Source organism: Pleurodeles waltl, chromosome 8 (genome assembly GCF_031143425.1).
Source record: "Pleurodeles waltl isolate 20211129_DDA chromosome 8, aPleWal1.hap1.20221129, whole genome shotgun sequence".
Classification (NCBI taxonomy): Eukaryota; Metazoa; Chordata; class Amphibia; order Caudata; family Salamandridae; genus Pleurodeles; species Pleurodeles waltl.
The window spans coordinates 1,283,114,917-1,283,132,633 of record NC_090447.1 but is presented as its reverse complement, the minus strand read 5'-3'; the positions used below and the strand labels follow the sequence as shown (position 1 = coordinate 1,283,132,633).

Genomic DNA, 17,717 nt, shown 5'->3' with positions numbered 1-17,717 from the left:
CACGGAAATACTTTGTAGTCCGCCCCCACATCAAAGGCACTTTCTAGTATAAGTACTGGGCCTCTTGACCCACTAGGACAAACACTTCTGGACCCCAGGAAACCTTGCTGGAGTAAAGGCTGCTGTATGCCAGGATTGCACCCTGCCAGACCTGACTGTTCCCAGGAACTGCTGCTCTGCCCTGTTTGTGCTGCCTGTTGCCTGCTGATCTCTACCGTGCATCGTAAGGACTTCTAACCCCTTCCAGGGTGCCACCAAGAGCTTGCTGACTTGCCCCAGGTTTGATTAAAAAAAAAACATTGCCCTGCAAAGATATCTCCTGGGCCTTCCCCCCCACAAATCCCACAGCAAGGCTAAGTGCAGCACACTCTCAGTAATTCGGGCAACAAAGTGTTAAACCCTGGGGCCGGAGGTGTTGTATCACTGCAAGGGCTGATGCAGCATGAGGGACGTTTCCACCTGTCTGCACGCTCACCGAATCCTCTCCCCAGAGTTGGGGAGACTGACACCAAGGCACCATGCCATGCGCTGGAGTGACCCGGAGCCACAACACCAACTTTCGGGGGCAGCGACGAGGACTCCAGCCACTAACCCACCTACAGCACCGAGAGCCACACAGCAGCTCGCTCCCACCCTGACGGCATGGGCCCAACAATGGAAACTGAAATCCCTTGCTGAGAAGCGCTCAGCACTTCAATACTGCAGCCGCAGACCGCCTAACCCATAGGAGCGACCACACTGTCATGGAGACAGCATCGTGGGGGACTGAGGCACCTCGGCACTTCCGCTGCGCTCTTGTTAGTGAAAAAGGTACTTACTCTGGGGAGGCTTGACTCCCATACTCAGACCAGCCACCGAATGGCCCCAACAAACCCTTGCTTCCTTAAGCAGAGGAATGCATGCACTTGAACAGCAATACCGTAATGGCTCTAAAACGAGCCCCCATCTAAATTATACCTAAACTGAATGCACATTGGTAAGTGAATGTCTATTGGATTTTGATCGTTTCGGTTGTGATTTAATTCTAATAAAGAATGTCTATTTTTTATATGATTTGTATGGAGCCTTTTTCTTCTGTGGTGTTTTCACTGTAATTACTTGTGTTGCACAAATACTTTACACATTGCCTCTTAGCCTGACTGCTCCGTGCCAAGCTACCAGAGGTGAGCACAGGTTATCTCTAGTTTGTAACTTACTTACCCTGACTGAGTGGTGGGTTCTTCCTGGCTTAGGTACATACCCTAGCCAACCAGAAACCCCACTTCTAACAGTCATGTAATCAGCAAAAAGATTACAGGTCAGTTACATCAACAGAGGGGTCAGGCATGTCATGATTCACTAATTGCAATGTGCAAATAGGATTCCAAATGTTCGTGTTCTGGACGTAGGGAGAAGAAAGGAGGTGTAGAGCTCACTCATATTGTCACAATAACTGAGGTCTCGTAACCAGCCAGCCGTGGTAGGTCTACTACTGCTACCCCACAACATAGCAATGATTGCTTAGCTAGTAGAAGTGCCATAGCTGAAAATCATCTACATTGCGGTGCAAGAGATCTGACATATGCTGAAAGTGCAAAGAGGGGTCCAGGGACAAGCACTTGATCTAGCATGTCTGATAGAAGTGAGACTATAGCTTGCAAAAAACTTGTTAAATGGTCCAGGTAAAGTGGGCAAAATCAACATTTTCTGCAGTACATTTAGGACATTTGTGAGAGCATTAGTGATCAAATTTAGCAAGGGCCTGGGGAATGGGAAGTACGCTCATTGGAGGAATTTACAGTGGAGGAGTTTGCATCGACTATTAAGTGAAACCAGCCTGGTTTGTAGGCAACAGAAGCACCATACTTTGGCCCTAATTACAACTTTACCGCCGCGCGGCCGCCAATGCAGCTGCACTTACGCCAATGCAGCTGCACTTACGCCAATGCAGCTGCACTTACGCCAATGCAGCTGCACTTACGCCAATGCAGCTGCACTTACGCCAATGCAGCCGCACTTACGCCAATGCAGCCGCACTTCCGCGGTGGCCATTATGACATCCCCACTGGGCCGGCGGGCGGAAAGCGAGTTTCCGCCCGCCGGCCCAGCGGGGATGTCGGCCGCAACACGGGAGCCAGCTCCAAATGGAGCCGGCGGTGTTGCGGCGGTGCAACGGGTGCAGTTGCACCCATCGCGCTTTTCACTGTCTGCATATGGGGCTGTGCCAGGGGGCCCATGAACTCCCCTTTCCGCCAGCCTTTTCATGGTGGTTCCTACTGCCATGAAAAGGCTGGCGAGAGGGGGACTCATAATCCCCTAGGCAGCGCTGCAAGCAGCGCTGCCCTGGAGGATTAAATCCGCCAGGACCACTGTGGCAGAAAACAGCCGGGACCACTGTGGCGGAAAACCGCCGGTCCCGGCGGTGCGACCGCAGCGCTTCCGCCGCGGTTGTAATACCCAAGATTACACCGCCAGCCTGTTGGTGGTGCAATCGTCAAAACAGCCCTGGTGGTCTTTGACCACCAGGGTTGTAATGAGGCCCTTTGTCTGGAATGGAGGAGTTTAAATTGCGCTTCCAGGCCACTCGTGCTGCAGTGTGACATATGGGGCGCAGCTTGAGGATGATGTGATAAAGGCAAGAGATTAGCCTAGTGTTCTTTCCTGTGAAGATAATCATAGTGAGAGGGGGAAGTCTGGTGGCTCCTCCGGGAAGTTGGGCAGTATCTCCTGCAGCGTGTTATATAGTTGGATATTGACAAAGCGGTGCACCATGGGAACTGTGTCGTCGGTCTCAAAGATGGAGCCAGGGTCCAGCTTACCATTACTGAAAAGGTCGCCTATTGTACGTGGTGAGTGCCAAGTGTGGGCTGTATTAGTGTTTCCCCTGTCAGTGGAAGCCATGGGTTGTCTTGAAGAGGGATGTCTGGTGAGTATAGGGTATCAAATCCCATGTATCATCTAAGCCGGGACCATGCCCAACATGTGGTAGAGTGGGTGTGGATGTCCCACAGTTCTCAGGGCAAACTCTTTGGGAGAAGGGGCTCCGGGGAGGGGGAATTAATGTCTGCCTAGTGTCTTTCCAGCTTTAAATACACGAGTCTGGCATCAAGGTGGTACCAATAGTAGGAAAACTGACATTGCACTACCAGCGAGAGATCTGGAACTTCAAAGCTGCCCTTGGAATAAGGGAGTGTAAGCGTTTCCCACTAGATTCTGGGCCGGCGTATCAGGATGGTTTGGAGCGTAAAGAAAAAGGAATTGTTCAGTGGAATTGGTATATTGAGGAACAGGTAGAGAAAACTGGGAAGCACCACCATTTTAATAATAGCAACACATCCAGCAGTGGAAAGTGGGAGACAAATCCACCTGTCTACTTGGAGTGAAGGAAAATACCCAGGTATTTATGAGAGTCATCACACCATTTGAGGGGTAAGTTGAGGGGGTAGGGGATAGTACCCTCATTGAGGGGGAATAGTTACAATTTATGCCAGTTTATCAAGAGACCAGACAAAGCGATGATCTGATGATCTTCCGAATGATTGAGGAGAGATGTACAGCGGGGTCTGTGACAAAGAGGAGTATGTAGTCTGCATAGACCGTGGCTAAGATGGGGACATTCTGGAAGCGTAGTCCCCTGTGCAGGTGGCGCTCTGGAAAGTTTCTGGTTAGTGGGTAAAACGCGATAATGAAAAGAAGAGGAGACAGGAGGCACCTCTGTTGGGAGCCATGGGAAATAGAGAAGACGTCAATGAGGTGTCCATTGACTCACAGGCTGGCCATTGGGTAAGCATGGAGAAGCAAAATCAGGTTGCGGAAACCCCAGGGGGATGCCCAACTCGTCAAGCGTAGCTAGCAGGAACCGCCACTCACGAGAGTCGAACTCCTTCTCTGCGTCAAGAAGGGCAACAGCCGTAGGAGTTTAGGGTTGTTCTGAATAATTATAGGGAATAGGGTACGTAAGTTGATAGAAGTGGAGAAGTGTAGCACAAACCCCGATCGAAGCGAAGAGATATGTTCCATAAGAACCTCAAGCTGCGTTGCTATCACATTCGCCAAAATGTTTTCATAGTTGAGCAGTGACAAAGATCTGTAAAAGGTGCAGGTGCTTGCCTTGCTTAAGGAGCAGGGTAATGACAGCTTCCCGCATTATGCAGGACCAAGATCGGTTTAAAGGCTTTATAAAAGTGCCCCGTAAAGCCATCAAGACTGGGGCTTTAGATCCTTCAATCCAAGAGGGTATCAATGGCTTGGGAGATTTCTCCCAGCGAAATGAGGGCAACGAGGAACTGCTGCTGACTAGTCGAGAGCCAGACCAAGGCGACCTTGGATAGTAGGACGTGATCTTCTCAGCAGTGTCAGTGTGTCGCAAGGAGCGCACGGGCAATATTGTCATCACCCAAGATGACAGTGCCATCATCGGACTTCAGGGTAGTGATGTATATGTGGCCTGGTAGTTGGTGCGCAGAAGGCAGGCCAGGGTACAGCACAGACAGTCCCCCTCGCCATAACTTTGGGCACAGGCGTATTTACCAAGAAAGGATACCTCTCGATCCGCTAAGTCTTGAAATTCTTGTAGGAGAAGTGAACATTTGTATAGCACTGATGTTTCTGTGTCCCTACATGTGGCAAAGTCGAGAGCCTGTGGTTCCCATTCCACTCGAGCTAACTCATTACGAATACTCTTTAAAACTCCAGAATGGGTGGACATGCAGACCCCTCTGATGTAGACTTTCAAGGCCTCCCACAAAGTAGCCTGTTAGGAAACAGAGCCCAAGTTTAGGATGAAAAATTTGTTAATAGCTGCAAGAAAGTCTGATTTGAACACGGCATCATGAAGCACAAGTTCCCAGAAATCTCCACTTTTTGGGGGTAGAGCTAATGTTTGGTATCGAAAGGATGAGGAGTACAGGCGAGGGATCGGAGAGTGTGCGGGGCATGTGTGTCACGTCCCGCAACCAGAGTAAGAGATTTGGAGATGCAAACCAGTAGTCAAGGTGAAAGATGATGTGGTCCCTTAGTTCCTGTAATACACTCGGGAAGTAAGGTTTAGCGCTAACTGGTAGCCCAATAGAGTTGGAGGGGGGTGAAGTGTAATGTTGAAGTTGCCACCAAAAAGGAGGTCTGCATGCTTACAAGAAATCACAGTTGTGAGTGTATGGTAGAACTCAGGTATGGCAACATTTGGAGCGTAAACATTAACAAATAGGATTGTTCTGCCCAAGAGGGTGCCCAATACTAGGAGATACCTGCCCTCTTCATCTGTAATCGAAGTATGGTATAGAAGGGGTAGCGATTTATGAAAATATTCGGACACCAAGGGCGGGCAAATTGACAATCATCACGGGGGAAAGGTGTGTCTCCTGTAAAAATGCCATTGTTATATGATGTCTAGCGATATACACCAAGACTTTTTTCCCCTTACGGGGGTTGTTAAGTCCCTGAATGTTCCAAGTGAGACAACATAATTAAACCTCCCTAGAGGGCATAGAGAAATGTAAACACGTCTTATATGATGGGAATGTGGTATAAGAATGTGGATGCAGCATGGCAGGACATTAGAGTCAGAAAAGAGCAGAGTGGCTAAAACAAACAAAAACATCAACGGACAACAAATCCCACCCCATTACTAGCGAATACCAGAATGAAGAAAAAGAAACATGAGTGAAACATCAGGTGTTCTCCTTGGGGCAGTGACAGCGCCATAGGTAGGGAAGACTCCTTGTAAAGTACATGGTAGCAATTGTATCTGCGGCGGCAGAGTCTCTAAAGACAGTGACAGGATGTCAACAATAGGCAAGGGGAGATGAGTACAATGCCAGGTTGCAAGTGTGAGGATTGTGAAGACCCTCAGCCCGCTTTGGCATCTGTAATCTTGCACCTGGCCTCTTGGACAGCGATTGTGAAGTTGGAAAATATGGAGATCGTAGATCCCTGAAATTAGAGAAGGGCTTTTCTATAGCCAGCCAAATCACAGTCACGGAAATTAGGAGGCGAGCGACAATGAGAGGGGGAGCCTGACAGGAGGGCGCGGGCTCAGGGATCTATGCGCGCCTCCCACGATGAAGGTGTCTGTTAAGGCCACACGTCAAAAGAGGTTGGTAAGAAGCCTCTCTGCAAAGTGTCAGACCGGCCCATGTTGGCAGTTTCATCAATTCCAGATATGCAGATGTTATTCCGGCATACACAAGCCTCCGGATCTTCACTTTTGTCCACCACTGCCTTCGGCATCTGCTTCACCTTCTCCAAGCCCTTCAGAGCATCTGCTGAGCCATCTTCCACCTCAGACAGCCAGCCCTCTGCACCGTCAAGACATGTTACATGATGCATGAGATTCCTTCTTCTTGTGCAGGCTGAGGAGTTGCTGTCTTCTGAGGATGCACGGCCGGGGAAATGTTGCAAAGCTGGCAGGTGGAAACAATGTTGAAGAAGAGTTTTTTTCATTGATTGCAGCGTTGTTGGTTCCTGGAACGTCCGGTTGCGGTTCCAGTGGCCAGAAGTCAGAGTGGAGGTTGCAGAGGAATCCTGCTGGGGTCTTGCAAGCCGAATCTGACCCCGGAGGAAGGTCCTAAATGCCCTGAAAGGGGGATTGGTCACCTAGCCAGGTAAGCACCTATCAGGAAGGGGCTCTGACATCACCTGCCTGGTCTGGCCCCTCAGATGCTCCCAGAGTTCCCTGCCAACCTTGGAAACAAGATGGCAGAACCCAGGGACCCTCAGGAGGAGCTCTGAGCACCACCCCTGCGGTGGTGATGGACAGGAGAGTGATCACTCCCCTTTCCATTGTCCAGTTGCACGCTAGAGCAGGGACTGGGGGTCCCTGAACCGGTGTGGACTGGTTTATGCACGGAGGGCACCAAATATGCCATTCAAGGCATACCAGTGGCTTGGGGAGGCTACCCCTCCCAAGCCAGTCACATCTATTTCCAAAGGGATAAGGTGTTACCTCCCTCTCCCAAAGGAATTCCTTTGTTCTGTCTTATTGGGCTTGATCAGATCAAGCAGCAGGAGGGCAGGAACCGGTCTAAGGGGTGGCAGCAGCTTGGGCTGCCCGGAAAACCCTGTAGAACTGGTGGTAGCAATGCTGGGGTCCTCTAAGGAGCCCCAGAGCGCATGGAATCATACTTCCAATACTTGCAACAGTATTGGGGTATGATTCCGATATGTTTGATACCAAACATGCACATGTTCAGAGTTACCATTATGTAGCTGGACATAGGTAGTGACCTATGTCCAGTACATGCATAAAATGGCATCCCCGCGCTTGCAAAGTCCAGGAAAATGGATCTTGATTTTGTGAGGGCACCTCTGCTAGTGCAGGGGTGCCCTCACACACAGGTACCTGCACACTGCCCTCTGGGCTGAGAGGGCCTACCACAGGGGTGACTTACAGTTACCTGGTGCAGTGACCTGTAGTGAAACTGGTGCATGCACCCGTTTGACGCAGACTGCAATGGCAGGCCTGCAGAACCCTTTGCATGGGCTCTCTATGGGTGGCAGGATAACTTCTGCAGCCCCTATGGATCCCCTGGTACCCCAATACCTTGGGTACCTAGGTACCATATACTAGGGACTTACGTGGGTGTACCAGTATGCCAATTGCTGGGAGAAAAAGGTACAGTTACCAAGTTAGAAAGGAGAGAGCATAATCACTGGGGTCCTGGTTAGCAGTATCCCATTGAACACAGTCAAATACACTGACAACAGGCAGAAAATGGGGTTAACCATGCCAAGAAAGAGGGTACTTTCCTTCACCTACGTGTCTGGGGATATAGTATTACGGACCTTGATAGTACAGGGAAATCGTCATGAATGAAGCAGACTTGTTCAAGACTAGTCACTTGTTTGCTTTTCGTGGGTTGCAGTCTCTCAGTGAAAACCCTATATAGGGGCAAATTTGTGGTTTGGTTTGGCACATGCCAGATGTTCCCCCTTCCTGGCCAAGTTATCTGAATCTGTTATTTGTTCGGTCTCTTGCCAAGCAGTCCTTGCTTTGGGCACAGATAATGGTTATTTTTCTGCCCTTTTAGCCTTCTTTAGCTTGCCTGATCAGCCCTCATTGTTTGTCACTGGTTGTAATACGATTTTTGGGAGGGCAACAACATGTTTCCTGTTCTCCGTTTGTCATGCCCCAATGGGACCTTAATCTGATCCTGATTATCTGATATGCACTCCATTCAAGTCGCATCACAGCTGCCCTTTACGGCTCCTTATTATCATGACTGTGTTCCTCATTGCCGTTACCTCAGCACAGTGTGTGAGATTCAGGCTCTTTGAATTACTCTACCTTACACTTCCTTCTTTTCAGATGAACTGGTTCTATGAATGTGGGCATCCTTCATGCCAAATGTTTTGACACTTATCCACGTTAGTCAAACCCTGCTGGTGTTCTATGCTCCACCTCACCCCTCTAAGGAGAAGGAGAGGCTTAATTGCTTGGACCCCAAAAGAATGCTGAGCTTATACTTAGATCATACCAAAGAACACTGCATTCCCAATCAGCTCTTTGAAGGGTTTGCTGGAGCAAAAAAAGGCAAGGGAGTGCAGAAGAGAATGATTCCCTGCTGGATCAAGCTATGCATTAAAATCTGATACACATTGGCAGAGGATCAGCCCCTGGAACGACTGCATTCTCATTCTACCAGGACCAAAGTTGCTAACACTGCATTGACTTGCAAAGTCCTTGTTGTAGACATGCCTGACGGCTACGTGGGCATCCCTCTATTCGTTCACAAAGCATTATTGCCTGGACAGTCAGGTTTGCCGAGAGGGTACATTTTTCCCCACTCTGTCTTGCAGGACTATCTGGTTTGAGTCCTTCCACAGACCCTCCTCCGAATAGATATTGCTTTGGTATCTATTCAAAAGGTGAGGAATCTGCAGCTAGAAGTCTCTATCAGAAGAATAATTACTTACCTCCAGTAAGTTTTTTTCTTGTAGGGACTACACAGCCACAGATTCCTCACCAACCTTCCCATCCTCGCCATTCTATGATTTCACTCTGTCCATTAATAAGATCTCAAGTCACGGAATCTGCATATTGGTCACAACCAATTTGCTCTTGGGTCTCTGCATCTGGGGACGTGGTCAGCCTTGAAAGCAGCATCCAGGCGTGGTGCCTATATCGGCTCCCCACTTTATTTTCAGAGCAGAACAGCATCAGTTCATTGCTTGTATAGCACCACTGGGCGCACACCGAGATACTGCTGAAAAGTTTCAAGATCCAGTCTGGCACCTGGGGAATATTCAAAAGATGAGTATCTGTGGCTAGATAGTCCCTACCAGAAAGAGTGTTACTGAAGGTAAGTAACTAGTTCTTCTTGGGTATAATTTGTGGCAGATCAGAGTACGCTATTTTTTTCAATTTGTATGAAATCTGTAAAGCATTATGTACGGATCTGCTGCTGAAATACAATCTGTTCTCATCCCTAAAGGTTTTGGCAGTTCAACTACATCTGGATTCAACTTCAGCAATCCTGGTATCACCGCCTCAGCTGGTTTGACATTTGGGGTATCAAATCCTTCATCAACCGGTTTTGGAACAGGTGGGCAGCTTCTGCAGCTTAAGAAACCCCCGGCTGGGAACAAGAGAGGAAAAAGATAGACACTTTAGTACAAATAATCGTTGGTCGGTGCATACCTAAAGATCTATTTTTCTAAAACTGCAAGAATTGCATCCCAGGAGATTTATAATGTTTTTATATTTTTTCCCAATCTGGAAGATTAATTTTGGAACGTTACTGCATTTATCATGAACAGATATTTTCATGCGAATAAAAAAATAAATACTTATGTATTTTTATCCTTATTAAAAAATATATACCGACGGGGTCCCTACAAATGAAAAAAAAAAGCGCTTGGTGAACCATAATAACTATATTTAACCTTAAATTTGAGAACACGTTTACCACAACTTGGATATATGCTCTATGAGCACGTATGCAGGCATATATTTTTTTCACGTTCAAATACTATGAAAACAATGATTTAGACTGACACGTCACAGTCTACAATTTCAGACTTAAAATAGTCTGCTGGGTATAGTTTTTGTGTATGCTTATAAACTGTCAAAGAGAATGAATACATCAGTGTATGTTTGTGTATATTGTGTCTTGTACATATGTGCACTTGACTGTCTCTGTGCCCTTTCTTTGCCCAAATGCAATATTGCAGATATCCCCCTTCGAGGGTTAGAGGCTGTATTTTTTGTGAAGTATATCACTGTTCTGACAGAAGGGGTACAATATTTATTCACTTCCTATACAGTTCCTTCAATATAACACCTTAAATTTAACCGGGAATAAATAAGAGCGGCCTTTTTCCCCTGGGCCACTTCACGCTCTAGAACGCTTTGTAAATTGTGGGTTTAAGCCTGTTTGAAATATCTGTTTTTAACTGTTGTTTGTTTAAGTCTGGAGCCCAGTAGCTGGCCTCTGAACACAGCAGTACAATAGGACCACAGTACTGCCTCGTCGTTCTGAGTTGCCCACATTGTCAGTAGTTGGTATCACTTTTATTACACTGGTATCTTTAGTTCTTCTCGTGCCGTTGGCATGCATGGAGCTGAGCATGCCACAAACCACAGGGTTTGTTGAGCAATTGGTGGTCTGCCTTATTCTCAGGCTGAAAGCTAGATCAATTGCTGAGGTGAGATGAAAAAATGAGTTTGTTTAAGTGTTGACCTGGTTACAACATGTATACAATTCATTGCATATGTTTCCACACACCGTACCAGCTTCGAAAACGAAATATGGCGATCGATAATATTACTTTACGGGACAAAATTGATGAGCACCTTCTTCGGTTCAGCATGTAATTCGCTTTTCTCAAATATTTTAACCAACATCTTTACTGAAAATGTTGTTGATTGAGAAAGAAGCAAAGGATAATGGCGTTTAATAAGCCTGACACTGCTTCCAAAATAGATAGTAAACCAGTTGGTTTGTTTAAGTAGTAAATTAGCTAACAGAAACAAAATATTGAGGACCAGGTTTCCACCAGAGCCTTCCATATGCGGACAGTCTTACATTTTAGTGACAAAGCAACAGGAAATGTTATCTTGGTGTAAAGCACTGGCTAAAATACGATGTACATTCTGATGGGCATTTTCAATATATGTACTCTACATTCAGATTCATTGTAATGGTCTTGTACTTTCTTCTTTAAAACATGTCATGAGCTGTGCATCCAATCTTTATCACTAGTTTCAACACAATACATTTTACCGTGTGCAACTGGCCTACATTTCGTTGTGAATGTTTTGTTTCTTTCTTTATATGTTCTGATTGTAAACACATTATGCACCGTGGCGTTGTCTTTGTCATAAATGTGATTTTTGTCTCCCAGGACAAGTTTGATGATACAAGGGACATTTTGTTATTTTTTTTTTTTTGCACAAGGTTATCCTTTTTGCACGTAGTATCCTTTGTGACACTTGGCTTTCACAAGTACTTTTGGTGATCGAAAATCTTGTGCACTGTGTCTTAAGAATGCCATCTGTAGAACAAGCTGTACACATAACTGTGATATGAGGCTGCAGTCAAAATACTGGTTTTGTATGTTGTGTATATTCATGCGTTTTTTAAAAATTGCCTTTGAAATGCTAAACCACTCATCGAAAGTAATGTTTGTGAAGCTGTGTTTTTGATAATTGTGTCTTGTTCACCTTTGTGCAACCCACCACTGTGCAAAACAATAAATTGTATTAAATAGATTAAGCTATTTCTGTTATCAATGTTATGTCCATTATTAAAATACTAAGAACTGTAAGTTTTAGACCGTGTATTTCTATTTGTAATCTTTTTCCCCATTAACCACTAACAATGTACAAAGAAGGACCTTTAAGCAATAAATTATCCGCATGTGGCATTTGACCTATCTGATAGAGACAACTAGCCGCAGATTCCTTATTTTAGTATTCTCTCCTAGGCGTCAGACTGGATCTGGAACTTTTTCTTCAGGAGTACCTCTGCTCGTCGGTAGAGGGCGTCGAGCGACTCTGCAGCGACGGCATCCCCAGACATGACCAGCGGAGCCGTATATTCCCGCTTCTGACGAAGTGACGTCAGTTTCTTCTTTCCCACGCAGCAACGTGGATCCGGTGTAGCGGTACCTCTGCCAATTTTGGCCTTTTTCCTGTTTTTTTTTTTTCCAGGTTTTTTTTCTTGACTGGTGTATATGCCTTCTTGGTTTAAACCCATTGGGTCCTGTACCCGACAAATGTCGGTCAAGGTACTCCCATTCGGTGTGTTTGTGGTGTCTGGGTTCTCATCATGACGGCAACGCCTGCCATCGTCTGAAGCCCAAATCCTTGAGAGAGCATCGTATGAAGTTCCTGGTGGTGTAGGCGGACAAGTCATCTTCCCGGCAGCGTCAGAGACAGTCTTCTTCCTTGCGGTCCTGGGAGTGTTCCAGAAGTCGTTCACATATGGTTCCGTTGACGTCCAGTGGTCCATTGGAATCTCCAAGTAAGTCTTATCAGATGCCATCATGCCCTTCAGCGTCACCGCCCGCACTCTCCTCCAGTGGAGTCCGTGCTCAAGTCAACCCCTTCCCTTCCGCCGTATCCTGGCGCCAGGGTGCCTCTGGCCCAAATGCAGGACTACTACTCATCCCTGCATTCCATCTTTGGGTCCTCCTCTCCCTCTGGAGCGCCTTCGGGCCCTAAGGCTCAAGTGCTCTGACGGGGTACTCGCCAGTAGTTTCGACCTCGCAACTTCTTGACTCCAACTCCAGAGCACGGCCTCTTGCGACCTCCATCTCCTCTTCCTACTGATCCTGTTGCCTCAACGCCCCTCATGGCACTGTTGGCCCATTTGACTCTGCTCGACACTCCTATTCTGATTTCTTCCAGAGTTGGACAACACCGCTTCCGAGGAGGCTTCCCCCCCCTCAACATCGGCCAGGAGCAGCACCGTTCAAATTGGATGTAGTTACTAGCCTGGATCCACCTTCTGCACATCCTCAGGCTCCTTTTGTTGGTCCCCTTCTGGGTTTATCCTCTGAGTGGATGCTTAACTTGGCCACTGCAAGTGGCCTGGACTCCTCACTGGCATCCATCCTACTCTCGTCCCCTGCCAGTACTGCCTTTGCAGACATGTTAAGGCAGGTGGCTGCTGTTTTGCAACTCCAACTTCCAATGGTGCAGTTATCTAAGAACCCGTTGTTGGATTTTCATCCGGATAAGTCTTCCACTGAACCCCTTCTGCCTTATTGCGAGGCTCTTTACAACATCCTTCTCTGTGTCCGGATCCAGCCTGTCTCTGGTCCTTCTGTGGACTGCTCTATATCCCACAGGCACCAACCTGCACAAGAGGATCCCTTATGCCTTCGCCACCACCTGCTCCTTGGAGTTTTGTGGTGCAAACTGCTTTGGACATTCCTAACGTGGTGCAGATTCCTCCTGTACCGCCGTAACGATAGGCCAGATAGCTGGACGCTGCTGACAGGCATATGTTCGCTTCCTCTAGTGCCGCCCTACGCTCCACTAACACCCCGTGTGTTGGCTCGCTTCTCACATGCTCTGTGGGACTCAGTGGAGTGTTCTTAGTTGATGCTTTAGTCCATGTTGGGTTTCTTTTTGCACTTGTACTGATGGTGCTCCGTTCCCTTTCAAGGATGGGTGTAGTTCAAACCATGTGCTCCGAATGCTTTCGGCAAGTCTTCAAACCCCACCCTTTCAGATTCGTTTACATCTCGGCAGTGTATCGCCATGTAGAGCAGCAGCTCTTCTTCTGAGGTGTGGCCATGAGCCCTACTTATCATCCAGTGATGGGTCACCTCTGCCAAATCTTGGTCTTTTTATACCACATATTGTGGTTCTCTTTTTGTTGTGCTTTCTGACAGCCTTTGCCCCTTCCTTAGTTTGCCCCCTAGGCGGTTCGTCTATCGTCTCTGTCGATTAGAGATTGGGTTTGACAATAGCTCTTTCAAGCTTTTTGGTGTAAGCTATTTGCTACATTTTCCTCATTCTTCTTACCAAGTAAGAATATGTTCTTGTACTGCTCTAAAAGTCACTTCTTTGCTTACTTGTTTTAGGATTACTGCCATTGGTGCTATCTTCCTACTCTTCTTCTATGGAAGGGTTTTCCCTATCTGTTCTATAGGTTCTATATTATATCTTGTCTTTCTCTGCTTGCAGGCCCATATTGATGCCTTTTGCAGGTTCTCACCCTGTCTTAGAGGTGTCGGTTGTTACTTTAATAAAATAAAATGTTTTTTTCTTTTACATCAGTTAGGGGAATGGTACAATACACCGGAAGGTCATCCTTCCTCATTTCCATTTGTTCTCTTTCAGTTCATACCCAACTATATCAACCTGTCTTGTTCCTTTTGGTGCATTCCTGGGGCTTGTTCCCCCTGTGGTGTTTTACTCAGTGTCTCTTTCTTTCACGCAGGATATTGCGTGTTCTATTAAGGTACTACCTCTTCCAGAGGCTGCACCTTTCTTTTTTCTGTCTATGCAAGGGATTCCCTTGTTCTTTTGTATGTTATTCTTGTGCCATGCTTTACCATTTCCTCTCACTCCAGCAGGAGCGGTATGGTATTGGTTACAACCCTGGGTTATGCATGCTTTCCTATGACTTTCTCCTTTCGTTCATTAATCACTGTGATCGCTTGGGATGTGTGCTATCTCTATTACCGTTGTCGGTATTCCTTGCATTGTCACTGGTTGGTTGGTTGGTTGGATGTTGTCCGTTCAGTTGGCTCCCCTTTTGTGCAAACCTTTGGGGGTTGTTCCCTCCACATGTGTCTTTTGCCTGCCTGTTCACCTACTTACAGCCACTGTTTCCTCCAGTTCCTTCCCATGCATTACATCTTTTATGGCTCAGAGGTGGTACTGTCTTTCTTCTGTGCAATAGCTGTTTCACTTTTACGCCTACCATATTTCTCAGGTTCTTCCTTGGCTTCCAGCCACCGTCTCATCCTCTGGTTGTTCTTACCATCTGGATTTTCTGTGCCATCATGGCCACGGTCATACTCCCTTGCACTTAGTGGTGAGGCTCTATTCTGAGTCTTTCTCTATGAAGTGCCCCCATTTTCCTTGTTACTTTCCTGCCCTGGTCTTCCTTTCTGGTTGCCATAGCTGGTCTGATTCCTCTTCCATGGATTACGTTGCTCTGCTCCTTTCTTCTGTTCTGTGCTTCTGGAGTGCACAGTTCAGTCTGCTCCCTTTTTGAGCAGATGATTATTCCACCTTCCGTTCCCATGCATGGCCGCAGTTGTGGCCGCTTCATGGCTGTTTTCGTTGACTTGGGTCCCTTCTTCCCCTTCTTTTCTTTTCTCAAGGTCATTTTTTTTTATTGTGTACACATGGGGACGTCAGATTCTTTTACCCTATGCTGTTCCATTTCAACTTCAAGGGTTCTGTCCTTAGCCATTCTATAATGTACTGTGTTGTTATTGTGTACATAAACTCTGCACTTTTTGTGCGGGCTGTTTTTGGTCTCTATTAAACCCATTGGGTTTTGGTGCTATTTTTCCCTGATTCTTCTGGGGCACCCATTACTGCTTATCTGGTACACTTTTGAGTGTTATATTCTTTGCTTTAGTAAATCGTGGCCTTCTGCCTTGGCTTGCGTGTTCTTCACATATATGCGCTGCTGGGGTGCTATTCCATTCTGCTGTGGGATATTCCTCCCCTGCACGTTACGCTAGTCATTCTGATAGCATTTTGGTCTCTGACTTCTTTTCCGTCTATTCTTTCCACGTTCCCTTTCACGTGTTTTAAGTGTATCCTTTAAGGTCCTTGGACATGTTTACCCTTTGCTATTATGCCACTGTTTATTAGGGGCTCTGACTGCCCCATTTGTCATGGCTGCTGTATGGGGACTTCCTTTCCAGTCCTGAATTCACATATCCCGTATTGATATGCTGGACATGTTCTCCTGTGGGTTACTTATGTTATCTTCTCGCTGTGTCTGTCTTGTGCCTGGTTATTTGCTCTTCATTGCCAGGTTGTTCTTCTCAAGACTGGTGAGATCCGTTCACGTCCCGTCTCCTGAATTGGGATTGCTTGGGTATCTAATTCTAAGAGAAGGAGCTGCGGCTAGTTGTCTCTATCAGATGGGCAAGTTACTTACCTTCGGTAACGCCTTATCTGGCAGAGACACAGATTAGGCACAGATTCCTTATCAACCCACCCAACCTCCCTGCTTGTTAACTATGTACTCTTCAGTCTTGCTTGAGGTGATATTGGCTGTTTTCTTGTTCTTGTATGTTTCACAACGTGTTATTTCCTTCCTGGTTGGCATACACACTATTGCACTGCCAGTTTCTCTGCGGCTCCGCGTTGTTCTGTGGCTTCTAGTCACTGAACAAACTGACGTCAGCGCATCGGAGGAGGGAATCTATGGAGTCTGCTGACGTCCTGTCCGGGAACGACGTCGCTGCGGAGTCGCTCTACCAATGTGCAAAGGTACTACAGAGGAAAAATTTCCGGATCCAGTGTGACACCTGGGGGAGAATTCTAAGATAAGGTATTTGTAATTAGTCTGTGTCTCTACCAGATAAGGCGTTACCAATGGTAAGTAACTTGTCCATCACTGTCACAAGGGTTCATACAGTGTGTTTGATTAATAAGTTTACACGTGTCATTTTTATGCTTAAATACAGTTTTCAGTACTCTGCACAATTGATGTTTTGGTGAGCACCTCATGCCTTCCGTCCCCATTCCCTATCAGTTCCTTTATGTGCTATAATTCAGCCTTTCTGGGACTTAACGGTGAAAAACCCGATGACTGTTGCCCTGCTATCCAGGATACAGGTCACCTGCAGAACATTGTTCTCCTGAAAGCATATTAAAATAGATTCAATTCACAAATTACATATCAGGAAGAAACACGTTAACTAAATCCATGCCCAAGGATGTCTCGTACTGCTATCACACTATTTGTCAGGATCTGTAACTGTGCCACGTCCAACTGGTGGAGCCCCAAGCCCAGTTTTTATGCAACCAGACCCATGCTAGCTATGTTTCTGACAGGGGCTATTAATAAAAGGTTAGATTTTGATTACCTGTGTATCCCTTTACTTGTTTGCGTGACCATGACCGAAAGTGCCGGGCCATGAATCTGAAAGCTTTGAGGGAGCAGTCCCTAAAGCTCCTGGCAGCCCAGTGCTCTGCTCCGCGTAAGTCCCGATCTCAGTCAAGGGAAGGTCCTGGGATCAGTTGCTGAGGCTCCTCCCCCCCTCATTTGTCATCCCACTCCAACTCCTCAGGACTATCAGGTAACTTGAGGCACAAGAAGCCAACTAAAAAGAACAAACTTTCTATGACTTCACCCTGTCCGTCGACCGACAAGACAGGGGAATGAGAGCATCGTCGCTCTAGGTCTCCGTCCATGGAGCCTGCGTCTGGGTCAGCTCTGTGTCTCCCCGAGTTTCCGGGAGCCAGAGTGACCCCTGCCCAACTCAGAGCTTTGAGGCCATTTGCCTCATTTTTGAGAAGTCTGACTCCGCTGGAGCACCTTCGGGCCCCTTGAGGTTAGAAGGGGGCCCCCTCAGCAACAGCCTCAGCTCCGTGGGGGCACTCATGGATCCTTTCCTGGATACAAATCTGCATCTGTTGTATCACCTCAACCTTCTCCGATGGCAGTTCGGATGCCGACACTCTGAGCTCCGCCTGTCCCGTCGGGCGGTGTCGACCCAATACTCATTGCCGATTCAGAAACGTAGTCGGAAAAACGTTGCGTGGTACAGATGCCGACAGGAGCCTAACCACCTACGTCGGAACCTGACCC

At 47.0% G+C, this 17,717-nt stretch overlaps 1 protein-coding gene across 2 annotated transcripts in view; it reads left to right on the top strand.

Annotated features, from left to right (window-relative positions):
* NUP58 (nucleoporin 58) overlaps nucleotides 1–11,745 on the top strand; it is a 412,103-nt gene extending 400,358 nt beyond the window's left edge. For both annotated transcript variants that reach the window (XM_069202234.1, XM_069202233.1), the window contains one exon: nucleotides 9,411–11,745. In XM_069202234.1, coding sequence (XP_069058335.1) covers nucleotides 9,411–9,580 — 170 coding nt within the window. In that variant the 3' untranslated portion in view covers nucleotides 9,581–11,745. The remainder of the gene's footprint in view (nucleotides 1–9,410) is intronic.
* Nucleotides 11,746–17,717: the final 5,972 nt, after the last annotated feature.